The following is a 24,901-nucleotide window of genomic DNA, read 5'->3' as shown; positions in this document are numbered from 1 at the left end:
AAAAAGAGAACTCAATTAAAATGTGAATAAAGTATCTGAAAATGTATTTTTCAAAGAAAATACACAAATGGCCAATAAGCACAATCAAACGATGTTCAATATCATTAGCTGTAAAAGAAATCAAGTCAAAACCACTAGGAGAAACCGCTTCACACTCACTACAATAGGTTATAATAAAAAAAAGTGTAACAAGCACTAATGAAGACACAGAGGAAGCGGAGTGCGCAGCCCTTACTGGTGAGGATGTAACACAGCGTGGCCACTTTAGAAAACAGCCTGGCAGGTCCTCAGAGAGTTGAACATTTGGTTTATGAATGACCCAGCATTTCTGCTCTCTGGTCACCCAAGTAAGAGAACTGAAAACAAATGTCCACATAAAAACTCCTACAGGAGTATTCACGGCGCCATTACTCTTCACACCCAAAAAGCAGAAACAACACAAATGACTATCACCTGATGAATGGGTAAACAGTGGGGCCCGGATATACAGTAGAATATAATTCAGCAATAGCAAAGCATAGAGTACTGACCCAGGCCACAACCTGGAAAAACATTGAAAAAGTTACTCAGTGTGAAAGAAGTCAGTCACAATAGACAGTTCCATTTACATGAAATAACTTGTTTTACATGAAATGTCCAGCACAGGCAAATCCACAGAGAGAGAACAGTGGCTGCCTGGGGCTGGGGGAGGATGAGGAAGATGGGAATGACTGCTTGTGCATACAGGGCTTCCTGTTGGGGGATGAAAATATTCTAAGATTGACTGCGATGCACAATTCTGGGCATTGAGTAAAAACCGCTGTACATTTTAATGGGTGAATTGTATTAAAACTGTTAAGGACAAAAGCACCTAGGGCCAGAACCTTCAAATAGTAAATGCAAATTGCTAACTTTTATTACAGGAAGAAGAAACTGCCCTCAGCATGAAAGCAGGAGATCGGCAAATGTGGGTTAACAGAATTGGACAAGAGCATTTCACTTGAAAGAGTTGCTGAGTGTACACGAAATATTCAGAAATAGGAAAATCAGCTTGACATCACGAAGAAGCATTCTGCTTCAAATGCAGATCAAGGATTCGGCAAGCCCAGCTGCTAGAAATAACCAGAGAAGAAACCTGGTTCTTAAAACAAGCACCAGAGCCAACAAGGAAATGGTGGTGAGGAAAGCAGGCAGCCAAAAATCTGGAACAGTTTGCTACAAATAATTTCTCCACTGAAAATTCAAAAATAAAATGAAAGTGATGCAATGCTGAGCTGGCCTCACGTTAAAGGGCTTCCTCTGCTGCTCGACAGTTCTGTAACCCCGAATGTGAGACTCAGGAGAATCAGCATGGCTCCTGGCAGTCCCCAAGTGACTGCCCACCAGCACGCTTACCACCATCACATCTGCCAGGGTTGTACTGCACAGAAGAGACCAACTTCTAAAAGGCACAGGAAATGTTTACCAGGGAAGAAAAGGCTGCTGTCAGTCCTGGGACAGAGGCCCTGTGAGCAGAGGCCAGAAGGCTGCAGGTGAACTGGAGTAGACCTGGGGCAGGAAGGGACCACGGAAGAGCAGATCTCAATTTTCTACTCTCTCTCCCTCGGGTAGGAGATATAAAGCCTGCATCCTTCTCACCTGGAACTGTGGGTTCTGGCTGGCAGAAGTCTTACGTACAGGGAATGAATACTCAAGACTCTGTGGAAAAAGTCAAGAAAGCGAGAGGGCGTAGGGACCCAACTCCGCGAGCCTCTCAAATGCTCCCATATTTATTGTGTATAATCAAAGGAAAACGTCATTAACAGTTGAGTGATAGTAAGCAGGAACTTGGGGAAAGAAGGATGAGACAGAGATTGTAGAATCCACCATGAGTACAAAGGCTTAGTGTATCTTTAGCGAAGTCATGGTGTGAGAGGAATAAGATACATTCTTTAGACATGTGAATTACAAAGCAGACCACCAGACCAGCTAGGTCCTTGTTTGGGGGATAATAGAGTATCTAACTGCACACAAGCCCAGCCTTTATAGCTGAGGGCCTGGGTCATTGCTTTGCGATGAGCAGAGTGCTATCTAAAACCTCATCTACGCAAGCAAAGCATTATCTCTGCTTTTTAAGGCAAGGAGACAGGAGTGAGTATGCACAGGGCCCTGCTTGCAAAGCAGTTACTAAGCATACGTTTTCTTCTTAAATTTGACAGGCGGCTGGGGTCTGTTAAAATTTGTTAACCCAATCATGGGCTCCCACATGGAACCATTATGAAGGACACCCTAGGGTGACAAATCCTGGCTCTGGGTCTTTTCCTGCCAGCTTCAGCCACTCTAGCAGAGTCTAGGCACATTCCTGAATAATGATCATACAGAACCACCCACACTGTTAACTACTGGTGCTTGAAACTTAATTTTAGCTCTACACAACTTAACGTAGAAAAGTTTCAGAAATAAAAGATATTATATTTATTTTATATCTCATCATAGGACTGATTTTTCTGATTGCTCTAAGCTGCTTCTTCTTGGTAAAGCACCTAATTCTGCAGGTGAATTCAGTACTTTCTTTGGGCATAACTAGCCAGTTTGGGCTCGCTAACTTCTATTGGTCAAATACCGATACACTTAATTGATTTCATTGTTCATCAATTTCAGCTGGGAGCAGAGGGAGTGTCACTCTGTTCCTCAGCCCACCCTCAACTCTTTATCATCAGCAACTCAGGCCTCTGGAAACCAAAAAAAGCTTTTGTTTCCCTTCTACAGTTTCAACAAACCCAACAGGATACATAAGCCTGGAGAAAGAATTCAAAACAAATGTTAAAACAAAAATCAATAAACCTGAAGCAACTCCATCTCCGAATCATGATACACAATGACATGAGATTAAGTGTGTCAGGCACAAAGCATGGGTGAGCCTGACCACCTGATTTCTATTCTTCAAAGGAAGGAAAGTTTTCTTATTTTTTATTATCACTCTGTCATTGTTTCTGATTAAGCCAAAAACTAGTTTATGAAATAATTAAGCATTGAAATAACAGATTATTGTTGTATCAATTACAGAAGGCATTCAGAGGTGTTAGGAAAAACCACCTCTGTAAAAAATGTCTTCCACTGTGAAGAACACGTATACAAAATGCAACAGAGAATTCAAGCTCTTGTGGGGAGTAAAAGCCACAGAAACAAAGCAAAGTCATTACTATGAGTCAACTCAAAATTCACTGGACAATCATGTTCAATGCATTCAATGAAATTTAAAGGCATACTGCAAACCATATACTTAATGATCTGCAGGCTAGAGGAAGAATTTCTCTCTTTAACAGACAAGATTAATCAACAGGGTGCCCCACCAAACAAGGACCAAAGAACAATCAGGTTTTTAACAGTTCTGATAAATCAGCATTTTCTAAAGATCAAAATCCAGAAATTTTAAACATTCATTCACACCACAATGAAACAAGCACTTAAAAAAAACCCAAAGAAAATAAGCACATAGAACATGTACATAGATCAATGAGAATTTCTTGTGACACTGGAAGAAACAGGCTATAGTCTTTTACTTGAGAAATAAAACTACTTTTAAAGATAAATGCTAAAACACATTTCATCATTCATGTTGCCTTGAAAAATCTGAGGCACTTGTATCTGATTAGAAAAGCAATTCTGAGTAATAGTGTGTTACAATTCAGTGCCAGTTTGCTTTAGAAGAAAAGAGAAAAGAAAAGCTACTGTTTCTCATATCCTGCACAAAGTGTGAAGTGTCTCCCTGCCTCTTTCTCCTCCCGTTTTCTAAGCTCATGCTTCCCAAACCTTCTGAAACAAGTATGAGAACCTCTTATTCCCGCCAATATGCCAAATGACAAAAGAAAATCAATTTATTTGTGTAAGTATATGCTTATACCTTGAACTGGAAGAGAAAGATATCAGAAGTCTATATGGAACTTATTTCTACATTCCTGAAATCACACACACAAACGTTCACACAGACACAGACACAGACACATACCCCCTGGATTACTGGGAAATTCACAAGGTTATGATTTCCATCTTCTAGAAGATAACTTTGTAGTTAGTCTAAAATACAAAACTGTCAGCTTTGGAAAGCCTTGATCACCTGCTAAAGCATCCAAATATCAAAGAGACCCAATTAGCCTTCTCGGTAGAATGTAATTTCCCATGATGGCAAAACATACCCTAAGAAGTACTGGATCCAAGTCTCGTGTTTATCACTAGCTATGATCGCTTTTAAGCACATTAACAGATTCAGAAACGTATGTCTCAACAGCATTTATTCTTATTGAAATAGTATACGTGTTCAATTGCCTATACAGAGACCAGGTCCCATGATGGAGTTTAAGAGCTATTTTGTGTATTGCAATATTTATTTTTAAGTGCAGACAAGGAGGGTGGGTATTACTCAGTTGTAGAGAACCTGCATAGCATGCACAATGTCCTGGCTTCAGTCCCCCGTACCTCAAAAAATATAAATAAAATAAGGGCATATTTAAAAATGAGTAAAGTTATAAAAAAATGCAGACTAAAAACCACTGCAATCTAGGAGACACAATTACAATAAAAAAACAAGAGTTTCTATCAATTATTGGCTATTTGCCAATCGCAGAGACAACCAGAATTCACACCTGATAACCATCACGTGTGATTCTCAGCAACCCTACTAAGTAGACACGGATGAGAAACCAGGCTCTGCGGATGAGGAGACGGAGCTCAGAGGAGCCGGGGACGCTGACCGTCCTGCTTCCCGTGACACCACATCAGCCCAGGGCAAGCGCTGACGGAGCTGCTATGAGGGGACACCCAGCTGCATGGAACCTTGGGGCACTGGGGAGTCCCAGAAAACACTAAAAACTGTTCAGTGAAAAACCAGCTCAAATATAATACACTGTGCCACATTGTTTAAACAGGGAACATGACTGAGACCTTTTTGATGCCTCCGTGTCCTTTCTGCCATCGTCAGTTACTTGCCCTCACAGCGTGACCAGTGATGAACTGGACCCCATATGAAGTGCACTCAGATGGCAGAGCATTTGAAGCTGTTTTATGAAGTTTGTAAGACTCTGTGCCTCACACAGGCGGTCATCCATCACTTCTCACCGGTGTGGACGTACCACCTGAAATCACTCCTTTCTGCTTTTTAAAATCCCTTCATCTACTCCAGACTTTTCAACAGCAAAGAAGAAGCTAAACCACAGACAGTGGACAGCTTTTCACCAAATTTCTTGAACGGCCCATCAGACTACCTGGAAGCCCTTTACTTTTATTAAACCCACTTCCAGGTACTTCATCATTTTCTGATTGGTGGACTTGGCCTCTGACTGAGCTACTCAGAGAGCTCCCAGCCTCACATCCGTGAGAGGACCCTGCTGTTGGGAGAAATCAGTGAGAAAGGCGTACATCCCCTAGTCAGGTCTGCACGGCAAGAAGTGCCACAACGTGCTAAAAATTTATACCGTCATAACCCCTGGGCTCCCATGGACTGGTTTCACATTAACCAAACTCATGAGACACTGATACAAGAAAACCAGAAATTTAACTTATTAATGTAACAGAAGACGTGAAACTATGAACCAGACTGCAATATCAGAGTTCAACCATGAGTATATGTTCTCCTCCACGGCCCAATCACGGGCAGGCAGTCACATGGCAAGTGTGGACAGAAGCAGAGCAGGAAGGATTTCTACATTAATTCAATGGACTAAATTTCTGTTATACCAACAGATCTGCTGCCTGGAAAACAATTAATGCTAATCACGGTGCACTCTTCGTGGACAGTTGCCGAGACACGACTGTGAGCACCTGTGTAACTCTCCTTTCCCTGTCCTTTATGGGCTAATTGAGGCACAGACGTACAGAAATCGAGGGATGCAGATACATCTAAACACCCAAAGCCCATTCTGGGAGCCACAATACCATACAGCCAGGGTGAAAATACTTGCTCTGCCACTTACTGGTTCTGTGACCTTGGCCAACTTACCCTCTGTGTGCCTTAATTTCCACACTGTAAAACTGGGATAACAATCAAACCTTCCTTACTCGCTTGTTGACAAAATTGAAGGATTCATTTCTGTAAAACACTCAGAAAAGAATGTAGCACATTTTTGGTGCTCAACAAATGTCAAATTAATATTACAGTGGTTTACAAGTCTCCTTCCTAATCATCTTCTGTGTTTCCTGGCTAGACTAATACCCAAAGGAAATTTTTATTTCTCCTTTTATAAACTCTTGGGGTGCACCCTTCTGTTCCATCCCACCACCTGTTTAAACTGATGGAAGGGATACCTCCTCCCCACTCCTCTGGGCCATGCAGAGTGCTACTCCCTTCACAGCCCTGACCCCTGGCCCACAGCTAGCCCTCCTCACATTAACAGATTGAGTTGTGATTCCAGGGAGACAAGCAGGGCATGTGAAACCCTTCCTTTCCCTCCAGTGTTGGCCACCCTAGGGAAGCACCCTGGATGCTCAGCTCCATGGCAGAACAGCCCTGTGCATGATGGGGCAGATTCTCTCAAGGGAAGGCTTGTTGTGGCCCAGAGATACCTGGGACAGGGTGAGTCTCTACTTCTGGGACACAGTATCATGACACTCATTTACCCACAGCCCTGAAGTTCATGGAGAACGTGGCTTCATCAGTAACAAAGAAGACATTTAACGCCTGCCTACTCTTTTGTGTCATCTCTCAGTTGGCTGCTGGAGACAACATGTGTATAAGTATTGGTTCCCCTTAGGCCCCAACATATATGAAGTAACAAAAATTTCTGTGGCTTAACGTTGGTCCAGGGCGACTGTGTAACAGTTCTGACTCTGCTGATGCTAAATTATGGGTGTAGGAATTATGGAACCTCCTCAAATATCTTTCATCATAAAATCAGCTTTTCTTATTTTCTTGTTTCTTTGTAATTACCAAAGACTATAAAATGATGGCTTCACACAAAACAGCAGCTAAAGTTTATGAGCTCTCTTGACGTACCCACTGTGTTAAACATGTTACATAATTAATAATTCTCACAATTCTACAAAGCAGATATGAGCGTCCCCTTCTCACAGACAAGGGGAAAACTCAGAACGAGCTGACTCAGGATCACGTGGTTCAGTGGCAGCACGTGCAGGCAAACCCAAGTCAAGAAACTACACCCCTTCATATATGTACCAAATCAACTGCCACCAATTAACACACAGCGGCGGGGTCAATACTCAGGGAACTCAACACACTTTTCAGCTTTATGGTGCTCCAGAGGCAGCTTCTAGCTGTTTTATAAAATCCCGGCTCACTGGTTTCTAACACTAGAAGAAAAGGCCGATTTTGCCATTGTTTGCACAGCAAGTCTGAAATGTTCACAGCGAGATAACAGAATAAAACTATGATATAAGCAGAAAAATTTTTCCAGGTAGAAAGACATAATGGACATTGTGCTATTCTGAAGCATTAAGCAAAGAAATCAAAATAAAATCACATTGTTTAAGCCTTATTTTACAAACAGAAAAATTAAGACTGTAAAAAGTTGCAACAGCGCCACCTATGGCTAAAAAGACCTTCCAGGTTGCCGGGAAACATGCAACACAAAAATTGACTGTAGGATGAGAAACGAGAATCAGGTAACTAGAAGCTTATGTAGCATATACTGCACTTTGCTTCGGGGGAATGGACGGGTATTCAGTATTTAATCTGATATTGCTAATACTCCTAAATATAAACAAAATACATAGGCTCATGGAAATTCATCTTAGAAGTGGAAAGATTCCAGTCCAGCCACTTCATTTTACATGAGGGGAGACTGAGACCTGAGATCTGTCCTCCTGGCAATCAGCAGCAAAGCTCTCCTAGGTCTCATGTCTTGCACTGTAGTAAAAACCAACAGAACTGTACTACGCCTATATTCATAGAAGTCACGTCTGTATTTCTCCAACAGTAGGTAATCTAAGTATCTTGCAAAATAGTTCTCAAAGAGCCAGAAAATGATACAAGTTTGTTGAAATACAAAAACATTTATTTACATATTAAAACAGCATGAGCTTTATTCTCTCTATTAAAAAAGTGACATGTCAAATCAAAATTTTGAAATTTTAAAACCTGAAAAGAGTGCAGAAAAAAATCAAAATATTCTTTAATCACAAAAGAGAGAAGCTTATTCCCTGAAAATAATCAATGTGGATTTTTCTAAACTTAATGGTTCTGGTCAGAATCCCGAGAAATTAAATGTCTGATGGATGGTTACACGGCAACATGAATTCTGAGCTGTAACAATACACATTCTGTGTAAATAATCTTCAAGGTCGTCTGCTTAAGGCAATTTAAGTAGTCCCTGTCTCACTAGAATGACACAGATTTCAATAAAGCTTCATACTGCACTTATAAAAAAACTGAATCCTAGTTTCTTTAAGCCATATTAATGTATATCATATATATACATATTGAATATGCATCAGAAATAAGCTACACTTTTTAGTATTCAGAGTTGATACTTCTAAACTATCAGTCACTGTGACAGCACATTTTTATTAAGCACCTATACGGTGCTTTGTATACAAGGCGTCCAGCTCTCACAGTCAGACAAGGTAAACCATATTACTCAAATTTCACAAATGATGAAATATACTTAAGCCAGGTAAACAACTAAGATATTCATCATCAGGAAAGAAAAGAGTAAGGATTTTACTTACAATACTCACTGACAAAGTTTTCTTTCATACTAAGACTACATAAAACAAATTCAGTGTTTGGAAATTTTTCAGTAAATAAACACCACTAGAAAAAACAAGTAACATCATTAGCAACAGTTGGACTTTCAAAGACCACTTCTCTCTTGCACAATAGTTATTTTAAATGTTTTGTTTTTAGTTCTCACAAAGCACTAAATTAAAAAAATATTACCTTTAAAGTCATTACCTGAGAATAAAACATTTGTGAAAATGTACAATTTTAATTTATGTCACTCTGCCTCACATTCTCACTGGTGTCTCTCCTTTGAAGACCTCATCAGGCTGAGATAGCTAAAATCGGTCATTTATGGACTCACAGGAGTTCGGGAAAACACTCAACGGGAGGCTGATTAGAGGAGCAATTGAGAATTCATCCTGTGCAGCCTGGATTCCAGCATCGAGCTAGCCACCGCCAGCTGCGTGTGATTTGGGGCAAGCTGACCCATCTCTCAATCCCTCAGCTACAAAAAAGGAGACACTGATACCTACAATCAAACACCTGCTATGAAGTAAAATATGAGCAAAGCATTTTAGCCTCAGTTAGGCGTCCACTCACAGCGAGTTTGGTCATGAAGATGAGGAGGATGGCAGTTAATAAATTAAGCTCGACCAAACAGGAGATATCACCTTAAAGGAGAAACATTCTAAGTCCATGAGAATTTCCTTTTGGATGGATTGCAGAATATTCTATAGATTTTTTTTTAATAAACCAAATTTTGTCCATTTATTGTAGATTTACAGGTTCATGGACAAGTCTCCAGAAAAAGAATTAGAGGCCTCTAACCTCTGAAAACTAAGATGTAAATTTTAAAAAAAATCAGGGAAGAGATTATACCTCATTTGGGAGAGTATGTTCTTAGCATGCATGAGGCCCTCAGTTCAGTCCCCAGTAACTCCATCTAAAAACTTTGTTTTGTAAGAAATAGAGAATTAAAGCAAAAAGATGGAGGAATAGGGAATTTTTTAGAGACTCATCTCAGATTTAAGATGGGGAAGAAACCATCCAATTCTCAGAAGAAATCTTGAGGACTATGTAAACTGGATCTGAGATGTCTAGTCTTTTAACATTATTCATGAAATCATATTACCAAGTCTTAAAACTACCTGATAAACCACAGTGGTGATACTGATCATAACAGCTACCATCACGTATCGAGCTCCGGCTAGGACTGCTCTGTTCTGACATCTCTGCACCTCAGGCCTCACCAGGCGGAGAGCACTAAATTCGGTCATTTATGAGCATCTCGTGTAAGTCCTCCATTTGTGCTTCTCACTCTCCCCTCACCAGCTCCTCTGAGGGAAGCACTGTTATCATCTTCCCCACCCACAGATAAGGCCACTGAGGCACAGAGACTAAACCTGTTCCAGGCCACATTGGCATTAAAGGACGTCTGTATTTCTGCTGTTTTGCTTTTCACAAAGGAATCTGAGATATCAATTCAAGGCAGACTGTTAAATAATCAAGTCTGTCAGGTCTTCACCTCAAAGAGCAGATACTATAAATTCCTGATGTAGGATGAGGCTGCCGCCACAAACTGACTCAGCTTGAAATTAATATCCAAGATGAAGCAGCGGATACACGTAAATATTCACGATTGTCAACTCTGCTCACGGGTCTGGGCCCTTCACTGCCTGAAAGGGGGTGAAATCCCCACCTGTGTCTGGGAGGGAAGCCCGGCTCTTCCCGGGCTCACCCAGGCTTCATGGGCTATTTACCCCCACAGACTAGCCTCAACGGTTAAAAGCTCTCAAGATTTTTACACCAGGCAAAACTGAAAGACATTTCTGCAGATGGAGCACTTCTCAGGCTTAAATTTTTTTGCCTACACTCAGCCAGAGGGAGAAAAGGAACAGAACTCTACAAAGTCTCTGACCCTCACCACTCACAGGAGTAGAATGACCACAGCAGAAGATGGCACTTCACATTGCAGAATGAGAACAAAATAAAGATGCCCCAACGACAGGCACTCCCAGACACAGCGCTCAGCAGTCTTCTGCACAATCACGGTTGTGCAGCCCTCATCAACTTCTATTTCCAGAACACTTCATCAGCCCAAAAGAATCCCCCTATCACTAGCATTCACTCCCTAATCCCCCTCCACTCAGCCCCTTCCAACCATCACCTGCTCTCTGCCTCTGCATGTGCCTATTCTGGGCATTTCAGATCACTGAAATCAACAATTTGTGACCGTTTGTGTCTGCTTCCTTTCAAATAACAAGCTGTTATCAAGGCTTGTATATTTTGAAGTGGTATCAGCATCTCTTTCTTTTTTTTTTTTTGGAAACGTTAAAGATTATTAGAAGGTGGTAAGTACTATCAAAAAGAGTAGAGTGGAGCATAAGTGATTGGGTTTCAAACGGAAAAGTGTGGGTTGAAGAGTCAGGGTGGAATTCCCAAACAGGTGGCTTTTTCATTCTCCTCTTTTTTTTTCTTTTTTACTCACTCTTAAGTGTGAATAATGTTCCACTACATGGAGATACTACATTCTGTTCATCCATTCAGCAGCTATTTATGGACGAGGTCCAGAAAAATGAGTGTAAGAGGTGACTAGCATGGATGGCATTTAAGCAAAGGGCAAAATGTGCTTTCAAAAAAAAAGCCAACAAACAGAGGCACAAGGAAATTCAGTGCGTTTCTGAGCAAAGTGCTTGCTTGCTTCGGCAGGACTACCGTGCAGGGCTGGGGCGGATATTGGCAGGAATCACGGTGAGGGAGTCACCTGAGAAGACACCCCACTGCAAGCAGCTCAGCCAATCCTCCTCCCTCATCCTGTATTGTTAGAGCAATGTGTCTAGGTTACTCTTATTTCAATTAATAGCACTTTAACTGCACATCTGATCATCTCCATCAGACCACATTACCTCCAAGTCACAGAAAATCATTCACTGACTGGAGCAGCACCAGGACATAACGGTGATGGATCAGGGAGTCCTACAGCATTCCAGCCTGCAGGCACAAACCCCACATGTGCCCTGGTGATGTCCAGAAAATAAAATGCATGGAAATATCTCACTGCTGGTACACGACATCTGACCTCAAATTGCCCGAAAATCATGCTGGCAAAGCACTACTCAACCTTCTCAGTACAAAAAAAAAAAAAAAAAGCTAAGAAGGCAAATTTAGGCTCTTCCATTGAAAACCAGCAGCCACCACTGCCAGTATTTCAGCTGGAATGCTCCTGACTTTGAAAACCACTGCGCAGTTACTTTTCAAGCGTGAAACTGATATATATATACCACGTAGATGATATTGCAGTAGGATTTTTCTTTTCAAAATTTCCAGTTGCAACATTAGCACAAGAAAGTTTATGTTTAGGCTTTAAAAAAAATCAATTATCCTCCACTTTCTTAATTTTGAACTTATTATTATTTTATAAATGGAGCTATGGTGCGTATTTAAAACCTTTTGATTTCTGAAAACAAGACCTTTATGACCTCACTATTTCAGAGCAAACTTTAACGATTCTGAGAGGTGGGGCCTGGGGCGCTCACTAACAGCTCTTTAAATACTGGCAAGGATGTGCTATTAAGTAATGCAATGGCTCTAACTCCACATTAGCTCAGAAAGCAAAGAAACCACACCAAAGTCTTCCTTAAATATTTTTATATTCCTATTCTTTTGAATATTAAAGTTCTTAAAATATATGATGTTTTTTGAAAAAGACAACAGCTGTATTAATTTTCCTCTCACCAAGAAAGCAGTCTTTATCAGGAATAAAAACCCCTATGGAAATCAAAATGACAGGACGTTTCTAGCTAAGTGAACATCCAGATATGAACACAAACCTAAATCCTACCAGATCTCACTCGAAGGAGCTCAACAAAGGCCTGGGCAACCCGGGAGATTAGCTCTTTTGTTCCAAATGTTGGCTGAGCTAAGATCATCACACTAGGCATGGAAGGAGAGAAGAGGAATGTCCACCTGGCGGCCTCCATCCGTTTCCTTCCAGCCACAAGGTGCCTCTAGGGCAGCCCCGGTAACAAGCCCCACATAAGGAAAGCCGGCATCCACACTGCCCCTGCCATCCCGAAGTAGCACCGATGCCCATATCCCAGCCTGTGAATGGCCTTCTAATGATCCCCCAGTTGGTGGCACCCTCCCCCTCTTCCCCACTACACACAGATACACAGAGCCATGACAGCCTTCCCAAAGCACAAATTTGATTACATCAATCCCACTTCAAACACTTCAGAGGCTCCCTGGTAGAGTTCTAGCCCCACCCCAGGCCCTGCTCGCCCAGTCTCATCTCAGGACATAGGTCCCCAGTGACCTCAGGAGCCCCCAGACCTGCTCCTACTTCCCACTTGCCTCCAGGCTCATTTTGACTGTTTCCCAAGGAAGCCTTCCCTCCCTCCAACCTCCACAATTTGTTCCTCTCTTCCTAAAACATTCTAGGCTAAGTCAACTTCTGACAATGCTAAGTTCTCAAGAAGCAAATACATTTTGCTTACTAATGTGGCTACACTCTGTCTCCCCTAGACTCACTGAAGTGCACGTGTTATGAATAAATGAATGACGGGTTGGGTCTCAAAGGGACTGACATACCTGCTCTCGCCCATCCCGACCCTTTTGTCTGTAGTATATCTGAAGCAAAACCAGAAGTACCTTTCCTTAGGGTCACTTGCTGTTGACACCCTTCACTGCCTACTGTGTCAGTTCTAGTAAAACTCAACTTCTTCCAAAGCCCTACACCACGGACTCTCTCCAGTGTCCTCCCCAGCAGGGGCTCCCTCCACCCTGGACCGCACAGGGCACTCTCCCCAGGTCCCCACGCCAAAAGCCTCCAGGCCTCTACCCGGGCTGCACCTGCGACCTGAGCCACATTCTTGACTCCTTCTCCTGGCTGACTCTTACTCTGTCCTCACAACTGAATGTAGAGCCCATTTCTTCCAGGAAGTCCTCTCTGATAATGTCCTTTAGGTCTTGTCTGGCCTCTATCTATAGCAGCAGTACATGGTGACCAACTGGGTGTTTGCCCGCTCCTTTGAGTCCACGAACCCTTGGGGGCCACGTGGGAAGGAGTGAGAGATTACAAGACGGGTGGGGGAAGCAAAAAGCAAAAATCACAGCCCAAGTCCCAAATTCAAGGATACATTCTCAGAAAAAACTATAAACTATTTCACACGGGTCCAATTTGGCTACTATTTTTGTGGCTTGGGGACAGCAAAAACTTGGTGTTCTAGTCCAAAACCCAGGTTACATGCAAAGAAATGTATATATTCATATCCAAAGGAAACCAGAGCTGCTCAACAACAGTTTGCAGTTAGAACTGAAAGGAAATTTGATAAAGGCAATCTCTCTCTCTCTCTTCTTCCTTTTCTAGCATCATATAATTTTAGAAGTATTTGCGTGACTAACAGATGGCTACAGCCCGTGATTCTGCACTGAAGTGTTCGGGGCTGAGGAAGCCCAGATTACATTCACTCTGTAAGTGCAATCACACCAACACACTGATAGGTGCCGTGAGTGGTGCAGCTGATGTTCCAAAGCAGGCAACATTATTCTGTAAGAGAACTCTAAATAGAAAGGAAGAAATGCAATGTCCTGTACTCAATTTCATTTGTAATATGGGCCATTAACTGATAGTATATCTTGACTAATGAAACCCAAAAATAAATTGTCAACGTCGATTTTCTTCATCTGACCGTTTTATGCTAACATCGGATATTAAACCCTCACTCCATACGGAAAGCTCAGGCCTATGCTGCAGCACATTTACATCCCGTGGAAGAAAGCGGATCAAGGGAGAATTGGAGAGTTTCCCTTCAGAAGCTGCGAAGTGTGGTTTTGAACCTGTACATCATTTGCAACCACGACATCGACAAAGGAGTTAGACGTTACCTCTGTGGGGCGAAAATCACTGCGTGCTTCAGAACCATCAAACAACGCTGAGCTTTGTAAAACGGTCCAGAGGCGCTTAAATCATACTTTTCCTGAAAGGCTCCAAAACTGACCCACTTCACCATTCCAGGTATAACAGGGAAGTACTGGAAACAGTAGAGAGAACATGCCCTTGAAGTCTGACAAGGCCCTGCTTGAATCCTGCTACAGCATTTACTAGCCGCTAAATGGACCAATTCCTTAACCCCTCTGAGAAGGCTTCCCAAACCGCAAAAGGGGGCTGCCACCGCCCACCTGGGAGGCATGGATGTGAATGCAACACGCAAGTAGGGCGGCCGACTGGTACGTGACACGGGGCCTGGCTAGTTTCCCTCCGCTGCCCTTCTCCCCCTTTAAACTTGCACTGTTCCCCCGGTAATGATCAAGCCCCTGAAACAGACTACCCGTATCTTCTGTGTATCCCTGGATACATGCCTTACCCTTAGGAGGCCAGAAAAACAACTGCCTCCTCCCAAGTCACTAACAATGTTCTTAAGAGTCTGGGTATTTTTAACTCTATTTTTCAGGGAGACTATTCCAGAACTTTCCAAGCACCATTCTCCAGGTTGGCTCCCCTCCCAGTGCCCATCCCTTCTCACCTCAGATCCTCTGTCTAACTGCCTTCTGTTCATGGGAAAACGAGTCCGGTATGGTGGGGCTCCCAAGGCCTCCCTCCCTCCCTCACAGGTGATTGTGACAAACTTCTCCCCACTCCTCACTCCAACTCTAGCTTCTGAGGAGTCTATCCTCCCGGACCCTGCAGACTCTGCACCTTCCCAAGACGCACACTTGGCCATGACCCTCCCTTCAGATTTCTTCCTGGCTGGTCCTGCCCAGCCCCCGGCCCCTTAAGGATAACTGGCATTGCTTTGACAATGGCAAACGCCACTGACTGACACACCAAAGCTGCATGGTCTGGGCTTTCCTCCAATCCAGACACAGTCCTACCCCACCTCAGCCTCAGTCTGCAGCCCTCGAGATGATCTAATTCACATGCAAGGCTGTGAACAGCAGCTAAGAATGTATCTCTAGTACGGCTCCTTCACCTGAGCCCCAGGCTCATCGACCCGAGTGCCTCTTTGAAGTCCTAACTTGGATGACAAATGGCATCTTAAAAATGCCTCATGTCCACCATTTACTCTGGAATTCCATTCCTGGCAGGTATCTCCCAGACTCCCCATTTTAGTAACAGCCCCAGCACCCACCGAGGTGTCTGAGGTCACATTCAATTTCCACTGTTCCGTCCCCCCCAGCCCTGCCCTGGAATCAGTCCGTCAATAAGCCCATCTCAAGTGTAGTTCTGCAGGGACCATGGCCGGAAACACACAAACTCACAGCATGGTGCACTAACAGTCCTCCGTAGGGTGCTCCCTGGAGGGGGAGGCATCTCCTGCCGCTGTTCACCTCAGAAGGCACTGGATTCTCACACAGGAGTCCCAGGAGGAGGGACTCAAGGTTCTCCCGTGGTCTGAGCTTTGAAGGGCCCAAGGTCTGGGGGAGCTCCTAATTAGCAGACACACTTGCCAATGAGCAGATGAGGATGAGGGAACCCATGCAAGGCTGTTATCACTTCAACTCATGGGCTCTCAGGGGCCACGGGAAAGGCCTGTGTCCAAGGTACAGCCCGGCCATCACAGATCCCAGCCTGCATTTGCCAACCCGGACAGCCTAGACTCCATCTACTTGTGACACTTACTTCTGTTCTGTTCCCCACCCAGAATGTGATGGACTCATTCAGATATTCTGGCCTGTCTCAAGCGAGACAAATTCAGTGAAAAATGAAGTGTCCACATTTGGACCAGAGCATGAAAGGAGAAACAAGGCCTCATGGTCAGCATGATGGTGGTGACCAAACAATTCCGCCAGGTGAGATGAACCAGGGTAGGGGTGAGAATCCAAGGTCCTAGGTCTGCCAAATCATCTTCTTTCACGGTTGTCTGGGGTGTTGGAGACTGACTAACACAAACTAACGACACGGCCGTCAGTGGTGGACGTCAGCTGCAACAGAAACGGATTCAGCTCTTTACTGCCAACATGGGTTAAAAGTAAAGGCCGAGGCAGGGAGGTCTGCACGGCTGCTGAGGCAAACCACAGACCCAGCTCTGAATGCCCACTGGCTGGAGCAGAGAGGAAGCTACGGCCCTTTTAGCAGTCCCTGTGTCCAACAGATCCAGGTGAGCCAGCTACTTAGGAGAAGGCCATGTTGTCCTGATACTCAGAAAAACCAGCCTCGTAAAGGGAACAAAATAGTGGCATGGATTTTAGACCCAATTCTGCCCCTTTATGAAGGCAAAGTAATGTAAATGGCACGGGGAAGTTGAATGTAAAAAAAAAAAAAAATTAAAGAACCAAACGGTGACCACTTCCTCCAACAGCGGCCCCTGCAGCTGTCACCTCCGTGGCGGCCACTTCCTCTCCAGTGACCGCCGGCCAGGAAGCGCCGTCACGCACGTCACACAGCGACAGCCAGGAACCGCGTGCCGAGCACGTTTGTGTAAAAGCAGGAATCGAGCAAAATGCTGCAGAATTAAACCTTACAAGTTTAAATACTCCATGAAAAGAATGCCTCAGCAGCCGCCTAAATCAAATCGCATCTTACTTCTACAAAACAATCAAACAAATTTAATAAGAGCGCATTTGTCACCAAATAAAAGGACGACCAAACATGTTCCTCAAAAGCAAGGATTTCAACAGGTATCAAACACCAGTGGGTGATGAGCTAACAAAGCAAATATTCCAAAAAATTAGAAAATTAAAAAATGACTAAGATAATAGATGGATCAAAACAGCTGTTAAGTTGTTGCTTTTTAAAGCGATGGAGACGCACGGAGGGCAATCTGGCTATTTCCAATGCAGGGTGTGCACAGCCCACATTTTCAGAAGCAACAACATGTTCACTGGGCAGTACAAGTGAAAAAGGAATAAAGAAAAAAGAAAAGAGGAACAAGAGAAAATTAGAAACACACAAGAACAAAAATGATTTTGACTGCATGTACAAGAATTTACGTGAGTGTGTGAGGTCAGGGACGTGGGGATGGTGAGACCCACCCTCACCTCCTGCTCCAGGGAAAGCAGGGGCCTGAGGGGAGCGGCGCTGCCAGGGGACCACAACGTGTTCAGCGCCCCTAACCAAAATTCCACCTACAAGCGTCGAGGCAGCTTTTGAGCTACAAATTTTGGTCGCATTTCAGTCTGGACAGATTTACTCACTTCCACCAAGAGTAGCAGGAGAGAATGAGGCTCTGCTCCTGCACCAAAGCATTGTTTAAAAAATTAATGACTGTGGAATAGTAAAAGCAACAATGGAGTAGAAGTGACTGGAGGAGAATATGCTTGACCCTAGCTCACTGGCCGCGTTATCTCACTGACGTTCAGATGCTGGCTGAGCCCTTATGGTACCAGAACAGACAGACCCACAAGGAGGGAAGTTTAATGCGCTGAACCACTGTGGGCTAAGTACACATCCGGCTACTACGCTAAGTCCCAAGGGCAGACTTCAAAAGGCAAAAACAAGCTGGCATTTTCTGGTGGGTCTGCAGACTCAGAGACAAGCATTTGTTGAGCAAAAATGTCACCAGTGCCTCCTATGACAAAAGAAGTGGCACTGGCGTGGGGTCTGGGGCAGGGCTCCAGGCTTCCACTTCTCACTCACCAGTCTGTCCAGGGGGAGAAGAAGGTCCCTGCTTAGGTTTCGCTGATGAACCTACCTTGACTAATGTCTGGGGCCTCAGCAGGAGTTGACAGATGAGGTGAACGGAGCCAGACTCTGTGTAGCACGGTGCTGGCAGCTATGCCCTCAGCAGTGCCCAGGCTCCTAAACATGTCAGCTCATCTCCAAGAAGTAGATGGGGATTGCGGGCATGAAGATCACAGGGCCCTGTGAGGACAAGTACAGATCATGGCCACGACATGCCTCTCCTCTTCCTTAAGCCATAGAGGTATGTCCGGGGAGGAACAGAATATTCATCCAGAGCTTGCTAGGTGGGCTCTCGCAGGTGGGACTCGGGTCCCCCGTGCTTTTCACTCACAGGGCTGGTCTAGACATTCTATTTATCAATTCTCTAGCATCTTCTCCTCCAACTTACCAACAACCAGAAAGTAGGATCTGATCTTACGTAAGTTCAAGAATCACAGAGCACCTCCTCCAAAGCGGGCCTGGTAGCACATGCCAGGTCCTCTGACCGTCACCTGTGGGACCACCATGAGCCCTCTCCAGACTCAAGGACAGAGGCCGTAGGCTAGGTGGACACAGCTTCCCTCACTCACCCCAGAAAAGGGGGACCACGTCTCGGCAAAGGCATCTCACCCTCTTCTGCCCGAGGGACAGCACGATAGATACACAGGGAAACAGAGCAGAAGGTGGGGGGGAAGGCAGCCCAGAAGAGCTCGTCTGTACTTCCGAGGCAAAGTGGGGCCTTTGACTTAATCACAGGGACAAACTGAGAATGAACATTTCCCTGCTCTGTCCCAAACACCGTGATACGCCTTTCCCTGCATAAGGAGTTCATTCAGAAGTCCCTGGCGGTGTTTCTGATGTCCTAACATGGCATGGTGGCTGTCGGGCAGGAAGAGACTGCCTGAGCTGAAAAGGTGCTGGGCCTGGGAGGCAGGTGACAGCGGATCCAGCAGCAGCTAAACCAGCGCCTCGTTTTGCCTCTCGGGGTTCAGCATCTCATCTATAAGCAAAGGGATGAGACTGTCCCAGGACAGGCTGCCCAACAGAAATGAAATGAGAGCCATGTAAAGAAAGTTTCCCAGTTGCCACGTTTAAAATTTTAAACAAAGAAACAAACCAACAAACAAAAAACAAATACTAGAATGTGATTTTAAGAACAGATCTTACTTAATCTACTGTATGTTAAATACTATCATTTTGACATGTAATCAATATAGGAAGTAAAGGGATAGTTTATGTACTTTTACTAGACAAGCCTCAGCGTCTAATGTGCATTTGACCTACAGCACATCTCAGCTCAGTCCAGCCTCCTCCCCAGTGCTCCTAGCATCCGTGGCTTTGGCTACTTTCTTGGACAGCAACTCCAGGGTTCCCACCATGTTCCTGGCTGTAAAGCGGGAGTAAGGGTCCACACTAACCCTAAAAGGATCTCTCTGAAACAAAGGCGGATTCTCTTTGAAATATCTGTAAAGCGGCGGGCTGCACCTCCCCTCCCCTTGGCTACAAGACAGACTTCTTCCTTGCTGATCCCTTTCTGGATGTAGGGAAGCAATCCGGCACACAGCCAGGGTGGGCTGGCCTCCAGGTAAACTTACCTGCTCTCTGTGTTCAGTCTCATGAATTCCTCCTTCTCAAACGGGATGCAGAGGAGGGGGATCTTGTCCCCAGATATCTTGGGGCCACCATCCAGCCACTTGGACTTGAGCAAGATGACGAGTGAGTCAGTGAAGTCCTCGATCCTCTTCTCCACCACCCTGCAGTCCTCTTAGTTTGAGGGCAACTTCGGTGCGCGGCTGCTCGGTTACCTCCCCATGCTGCACAAAGACAAAAGCTAAGACTCATTGAACGAGGTGCCATACAGCCCCTCTGCACGTGCAGCTTCTCGAAGGCCTTGGCAGAGAGACAGTCGGTAATGGTGACAAGGCCCACGACCTTGCGGTGGGTCTGGAAGATGCTCCACCCATTGTCGGGCACATAGTGGTGCCTGTAGTGCATACAGTGTGTCCACTGTGAGCCGCATGGGCTGATATGGCTCACCAAGGTGAGTAGCTGATAGATGCAAAAGAAATTCTCCTCTGAGATGATCTCTATGGATTGGACCACAACGGGACGAGTCTGGTGGTCCTCAGCACACTGCACGTAGTCAGGGATGCTCATGTTGCAGGCCCTGCCGAGAGGGGAGAGGAGATCGAGGTACATAATCTGCTGTGTGCTACGGGCCCATCTGGGTTGCGGTGACCTGGTGTGTACCAGCCAGAAAGCAAGGGAAGCCAAAGCAAATCCAACGGTACAGTTTGTCCTCAGAGTCTGCACATGGCCACTGTAGCTCGGATCACATTACCCAGCTTTTGGCCTAGGCTTCCTGCCTCTGCAGAGAAGGGTCAGTTCTTATTTTATATTTCCAAGCACCTAGCAAGGCCCTGATGCAAAGTCACTGCTCAAAAATGCTGAATAAAGAAATGAACAAAGGAAATGCTTTCCCCAACCCCCTTCAGCAGAATATAAAGAAAAGGACCACAGTAGTATCAAAAGATCTGGATTTCTATCCAATTTATTTGAACCCTTAAGCTTCATAATAATGGATAAGAAAACTTGCCTTGGGGAAGAGTGTACAGTTCAGTGGTAGAGCACATGCTTAGCATGTATGACGTCCTGGGTTCAAACCCCAGTACCTCATTTTAAAAATGAAACAAATAAATACACCTAATTACCCAGCTGAAAATGTATTTTTTAATTCAAAAGTCTAAAAGCACCTTGCAATTGACATAACATTGTAAACTTGACTATACTTCATTTAAAAAAAAATCTTTGCCTTAGAAGAATATATCTGGATTACAGATGTGTTCAAATGTAAAATGCCTAGGGTACCACCTGCATAAAAGGAGGTGACTGTTCAAATGTTCTATCCCTCCTTTATGAGCTATACTTCCTTTGGGTGGGTTATAAACTCACAGAGCTAATTTTCTCAGATTAAAAATATTAATATTACCTGATTCTCAATACTGCTGAAGAATCAGATAACCCTAAGAAAGCATCTGACCCACAGAGATTACTCAATAAATGTTTGTTGAATGAATGAATAAACATTCAAAGTGAATGCTGCTCCCTGCCACAAGCCATCATAATGGTACTGCCTGGAAATCCCAAGCCCATGTTCACCCGACTCTGCACTAACAATGTGGGTGACCTGGGCAGGCCTGTGTGCTTCTCTAAGCCCCAGTTTAATCATGAATAGAAATAACGGCAATAACACAAACCTCAAATTGTTAGTGAGTCAGTAATTAATTGTACCCCAACACTGCAAGATGGAACCATTAAGAAAACTGGGCAAAGTGTCCACATGCCCTCTCCATATAATCTCTTACTACCACATGGGAATCTACATTACATCTCAAAATAAGAAGTCTAATATTTTAAAGAGGTCATTGAGGTTAGGTGAGCTCACTGTCTCAAATAAGGAACACACAGTACAAATAGGACAATGCCCAGCCCATGAGATACACTCAGTTAACATTCCCACTGAACCCACTAGTCTCTCCAACTTCAGAGCAAGAGGATGGGTCCTCGTGGCAACAGGCCGCAGCACCTGAAGCTAACAAAGCTAATGGTGTCCACTTAAAAGAGCCCCTGTCACCACCCTTGTTCTAATTTTCTATTTGTAATTTTTTTCTTTTCATTAAATTGAAACTCCCAATTGCATAGAATTCTTACCAGATATCATGATGGCAGCCCTTCAAAACCTGACCACAGAGATCATGATGGCAGCCCTTCTTGGTGAAACAATAAAATGAAGAGCCATTTCCACAAGACCTCTGTGTAAATCTACTAGGGAACTTCATCCTGGACTGAGGAAGAGGACTGGGGAGTAGCGGGTAAACTGGGGCATGGAGAAATAGGGGCCACCTGTCCCACGATGGACTTTAGACTCACCCTCACCCTCCAGGAACTTCAAAATACACACAGACAGAGTGCTATGGACAAGAAGTTTTTTTTAAACAAATCCCTGAATCCCTAGCAGATCTTGTTTCTACCGAGACACAAATGTCTTATGTGTATAATGTTTCACAGAAGCCTTAAAATATTATCACCCCAACTTGACCCATCAAGAAACTGAGGTAGAAAAGTTTATCACATTCTACAAGATTAGAGAGAGGCCACATCAGACACCGTATTTAAATCCAAGTCCCTGCTCGAGTGCTCACACTAGAAAGTGTCACATACTGCCCCTTTCCTGCCCTCTCCCTGCAATAAATCCCTGAAGAGTCTTTTCTGTGTCACCTGGAATCAAACTCACATCAATTTTTCACAAAGAGCTATGTAACTCCTTAGAGGATTTATCAAAATCTAAAGGGTTGGGTTGATAGGAGAAATTTGCATTTTCTGTTTCTCAAAGGAAACATGGCTTTAAAAGAAACTGAAAAGTACTTATCTAGTCTAAGCCCTCATTGTGCACAGGAAGAAACGGAGGCTCAGAGGAGAAGAGGAAAGGGCGTTATTAACAAATATTGCCTCAGCGCGGCACCAAGCCAGCCCTGGGCACTTCTAGGGGAGGATCTGGAAGGCCCAGGAGAATGAGTGTTAGAAAATAGAAAGAGAAGAAGCATATAAGGCCCTGTCTCTACACCACCATACCATGAATTTCCACCAATTACCCAGTATGGGTGCAGCCAATATTAAGGTTGTCTAAACAGGTTATTGAAACCTGGAATTCTCAACTATAGTGGAAATTCCAGCATTTACTGTGCTTTTTTCCCAGTCCAACCATCAATTCTGTGGACACTCTGTACCAGGGACTACACGAGGCCTGGAGTTCTCCCAATTACAGATCTCTATTACCACGTGTGCAAACCACATAAAGGCTACCAGAAGAAAAGCGCCCACCGATAAGATGGAATTACTGAAACCGAAAGCAGCCAAAGAACATATATTACTAGGAAAAACGGTGCTCCTAGAAATGGACTCATGGACATAGAAAGCAAACTGTGTTTAGCAGGCAGGAAAGGGGGGATTAACAGATACAAATTAGTAAATATAAAATAAATGACAAGGACCTGCTATATAACACAGGGAAATATATTCAATTTCTTGTAATGAGTTATACTAAAAACAATCTAAAACATATGTATATACATATGCATATGTTTATAACTGAATCTCTGCTGTACACCTGAAACTAACATTGTAAATTGACTACACTTAAATAAAAAATAATTTAAAAAAATAAGTAAAAATAAAAGCAACGCCATTAAGAAAAAGTAAAAGAATACTCTAATCCCCTTAGCTGTAGGTGGTGGAGAATTCTGGTTGCAAGCACCAAGTCCACTGGATCACTCCAGCACTGGCTGTCACTCTTTCTGACCATCAGAGAGTCACTTGCTTCACTGAGGTTACTTTTCTCTTCTGTGAAAGGCTACAGCTGCAACTAACGATGTATAGAATCTCATCATTCACAAGCCCAACAAGTAGTGAGGACTTCCCATGGGCCCGGCTCTGGACAGAGGAAAAGATAGGGTCCGAGATATATTCATGGGTAGAAGAAGTTTATGCCTTAAAGACATTAATTCTTCCTGTTTTGATAGACAGATTCATTGCAATTCTGATTAGAATTCCTACCAGATTTTTCTTGGAATGTAACAAGTGAATTTATGGTCAAGAATAGCCAAGAAATTTCTTTAGAACCACCACTGGGGAGGGGTGGATAGGTCATTAATTTCCACTGCTCTTTCTGAAGGGATAAAAACGTTCTGGAATAATAATGGTTGCACCACTGTGAATATGCTAAAAGCTGCGGAATTGTACCATTTAAATGGATGGAATTCATGGTGTGTGAACTATATCACAATAACACTGTTACATGAAGAAATATTTCTTGACAATTATTTTTCTGTTTATACCACTAGTCTATCACACAATTTAAGAAAAACAAAAAACCAAAACAAACCAAACAGTGCCAGGAGCTCTTTAGGACTGCAATATCCCTGGGTCTCCAAGGCCTCTGGTGGTGCTGTTCCTCTTAACACACACTAGCTGGGCTGGGCTAGTTAGGGACTGTAACTATCTTTTTAAAATCGAGGATCACTCCTTTCACCCTGGGAGAGGGAAGGAAGGAGGATGTCACAGCCTCATGCCTTCAGCTCATTTTTAACAGAACCAAGCCCTGCTTTCACCACTGTAATCACTCTCACTATAAAAACACGTGACATCAACAAGCACAGCCATGATAACACCTGAAAGTGTTCAAGGTACTTACCTGCAGCAGAAAAACTGAGGGAGGAGACAGAAGCTCGCTCAGCACTGAGGCTCCCTTTTCCCGACTCCAACTGGAGAAGCAGGGCGTTACAGCCTGAGGCTCTCAGCCCAGGGAGCAGTGCCCGCGCCACTGAGCTGGTCCTCCGGGAGCCGGAAAGGGAGAGGAGGGCTGCCCCGGGGGGGAGGGAAAGGGGAGGGACGGGGGCTGCAGCCCTGCTCGGAGGCCAGCCCCAGCCCCAGCCCCAGCCCCCCGCCCCGTCAGAGTCCGCAGTCCCCGCCCGCCCGGACACAGCCCTCCCAGGGGCGTGAACGGGCCGGCGGCCAAGGAGAGGAAGCCAGGGAGGAGAGGACTCGCGGGCGGGAGAGGGGAAGGGGACGCCAGCCGCGGACTGAGGGGATCCCGGCTGGGTGAGAGGTGG

At 44.3% G+C, this 24,901-nt stretch overlaps 1 protein-coding gene across 1 annotated transcript in view; it reads right to left on the bottom strand.

Moving 5' to 3' along the window:
* Window positions 1-19,904, bottom strand: part of LOC140699575 (trafficking protein particle complex subunit 9-like) — a 133,737-nt gene extending 113,833 nt beyond the window's left edge. The window contains exon 1 of the mRNA XM_072972236.1: window positions 19,829-19,904. Within this exon, the coding sequence (XP_072828337.1) occupies window positions 19,829-19,851 (23 nt within the window). The 5' untranslated portion in view covers window positions 19,852-19,904. The remainder of the gene's footprint in view (window positions 1-19,828) is intronic.
* Between the last annotated feature and the right edge of the window lie 4,997 nt (window positions 19,905-24,901).

This window comes from Vicugna pacos, chromosome 11 (genome assembly GCF_048564905.1).
Source record: "Vicugna pacos chromosome 11, VicPac4, whole genome shotgun sequence".
NCBI classification, from domain to species: domain Eukaryota; kingdom Metazoa; phylum Chordata; class Mammalia; order Artiodactyla; family Camelidae; genus Vicugna; species Vicugna pacos.
Note: the sequence above shows the minus strand (reverse complement) of the source record. Positions and strands in the feature narration are given on the sequence as shown.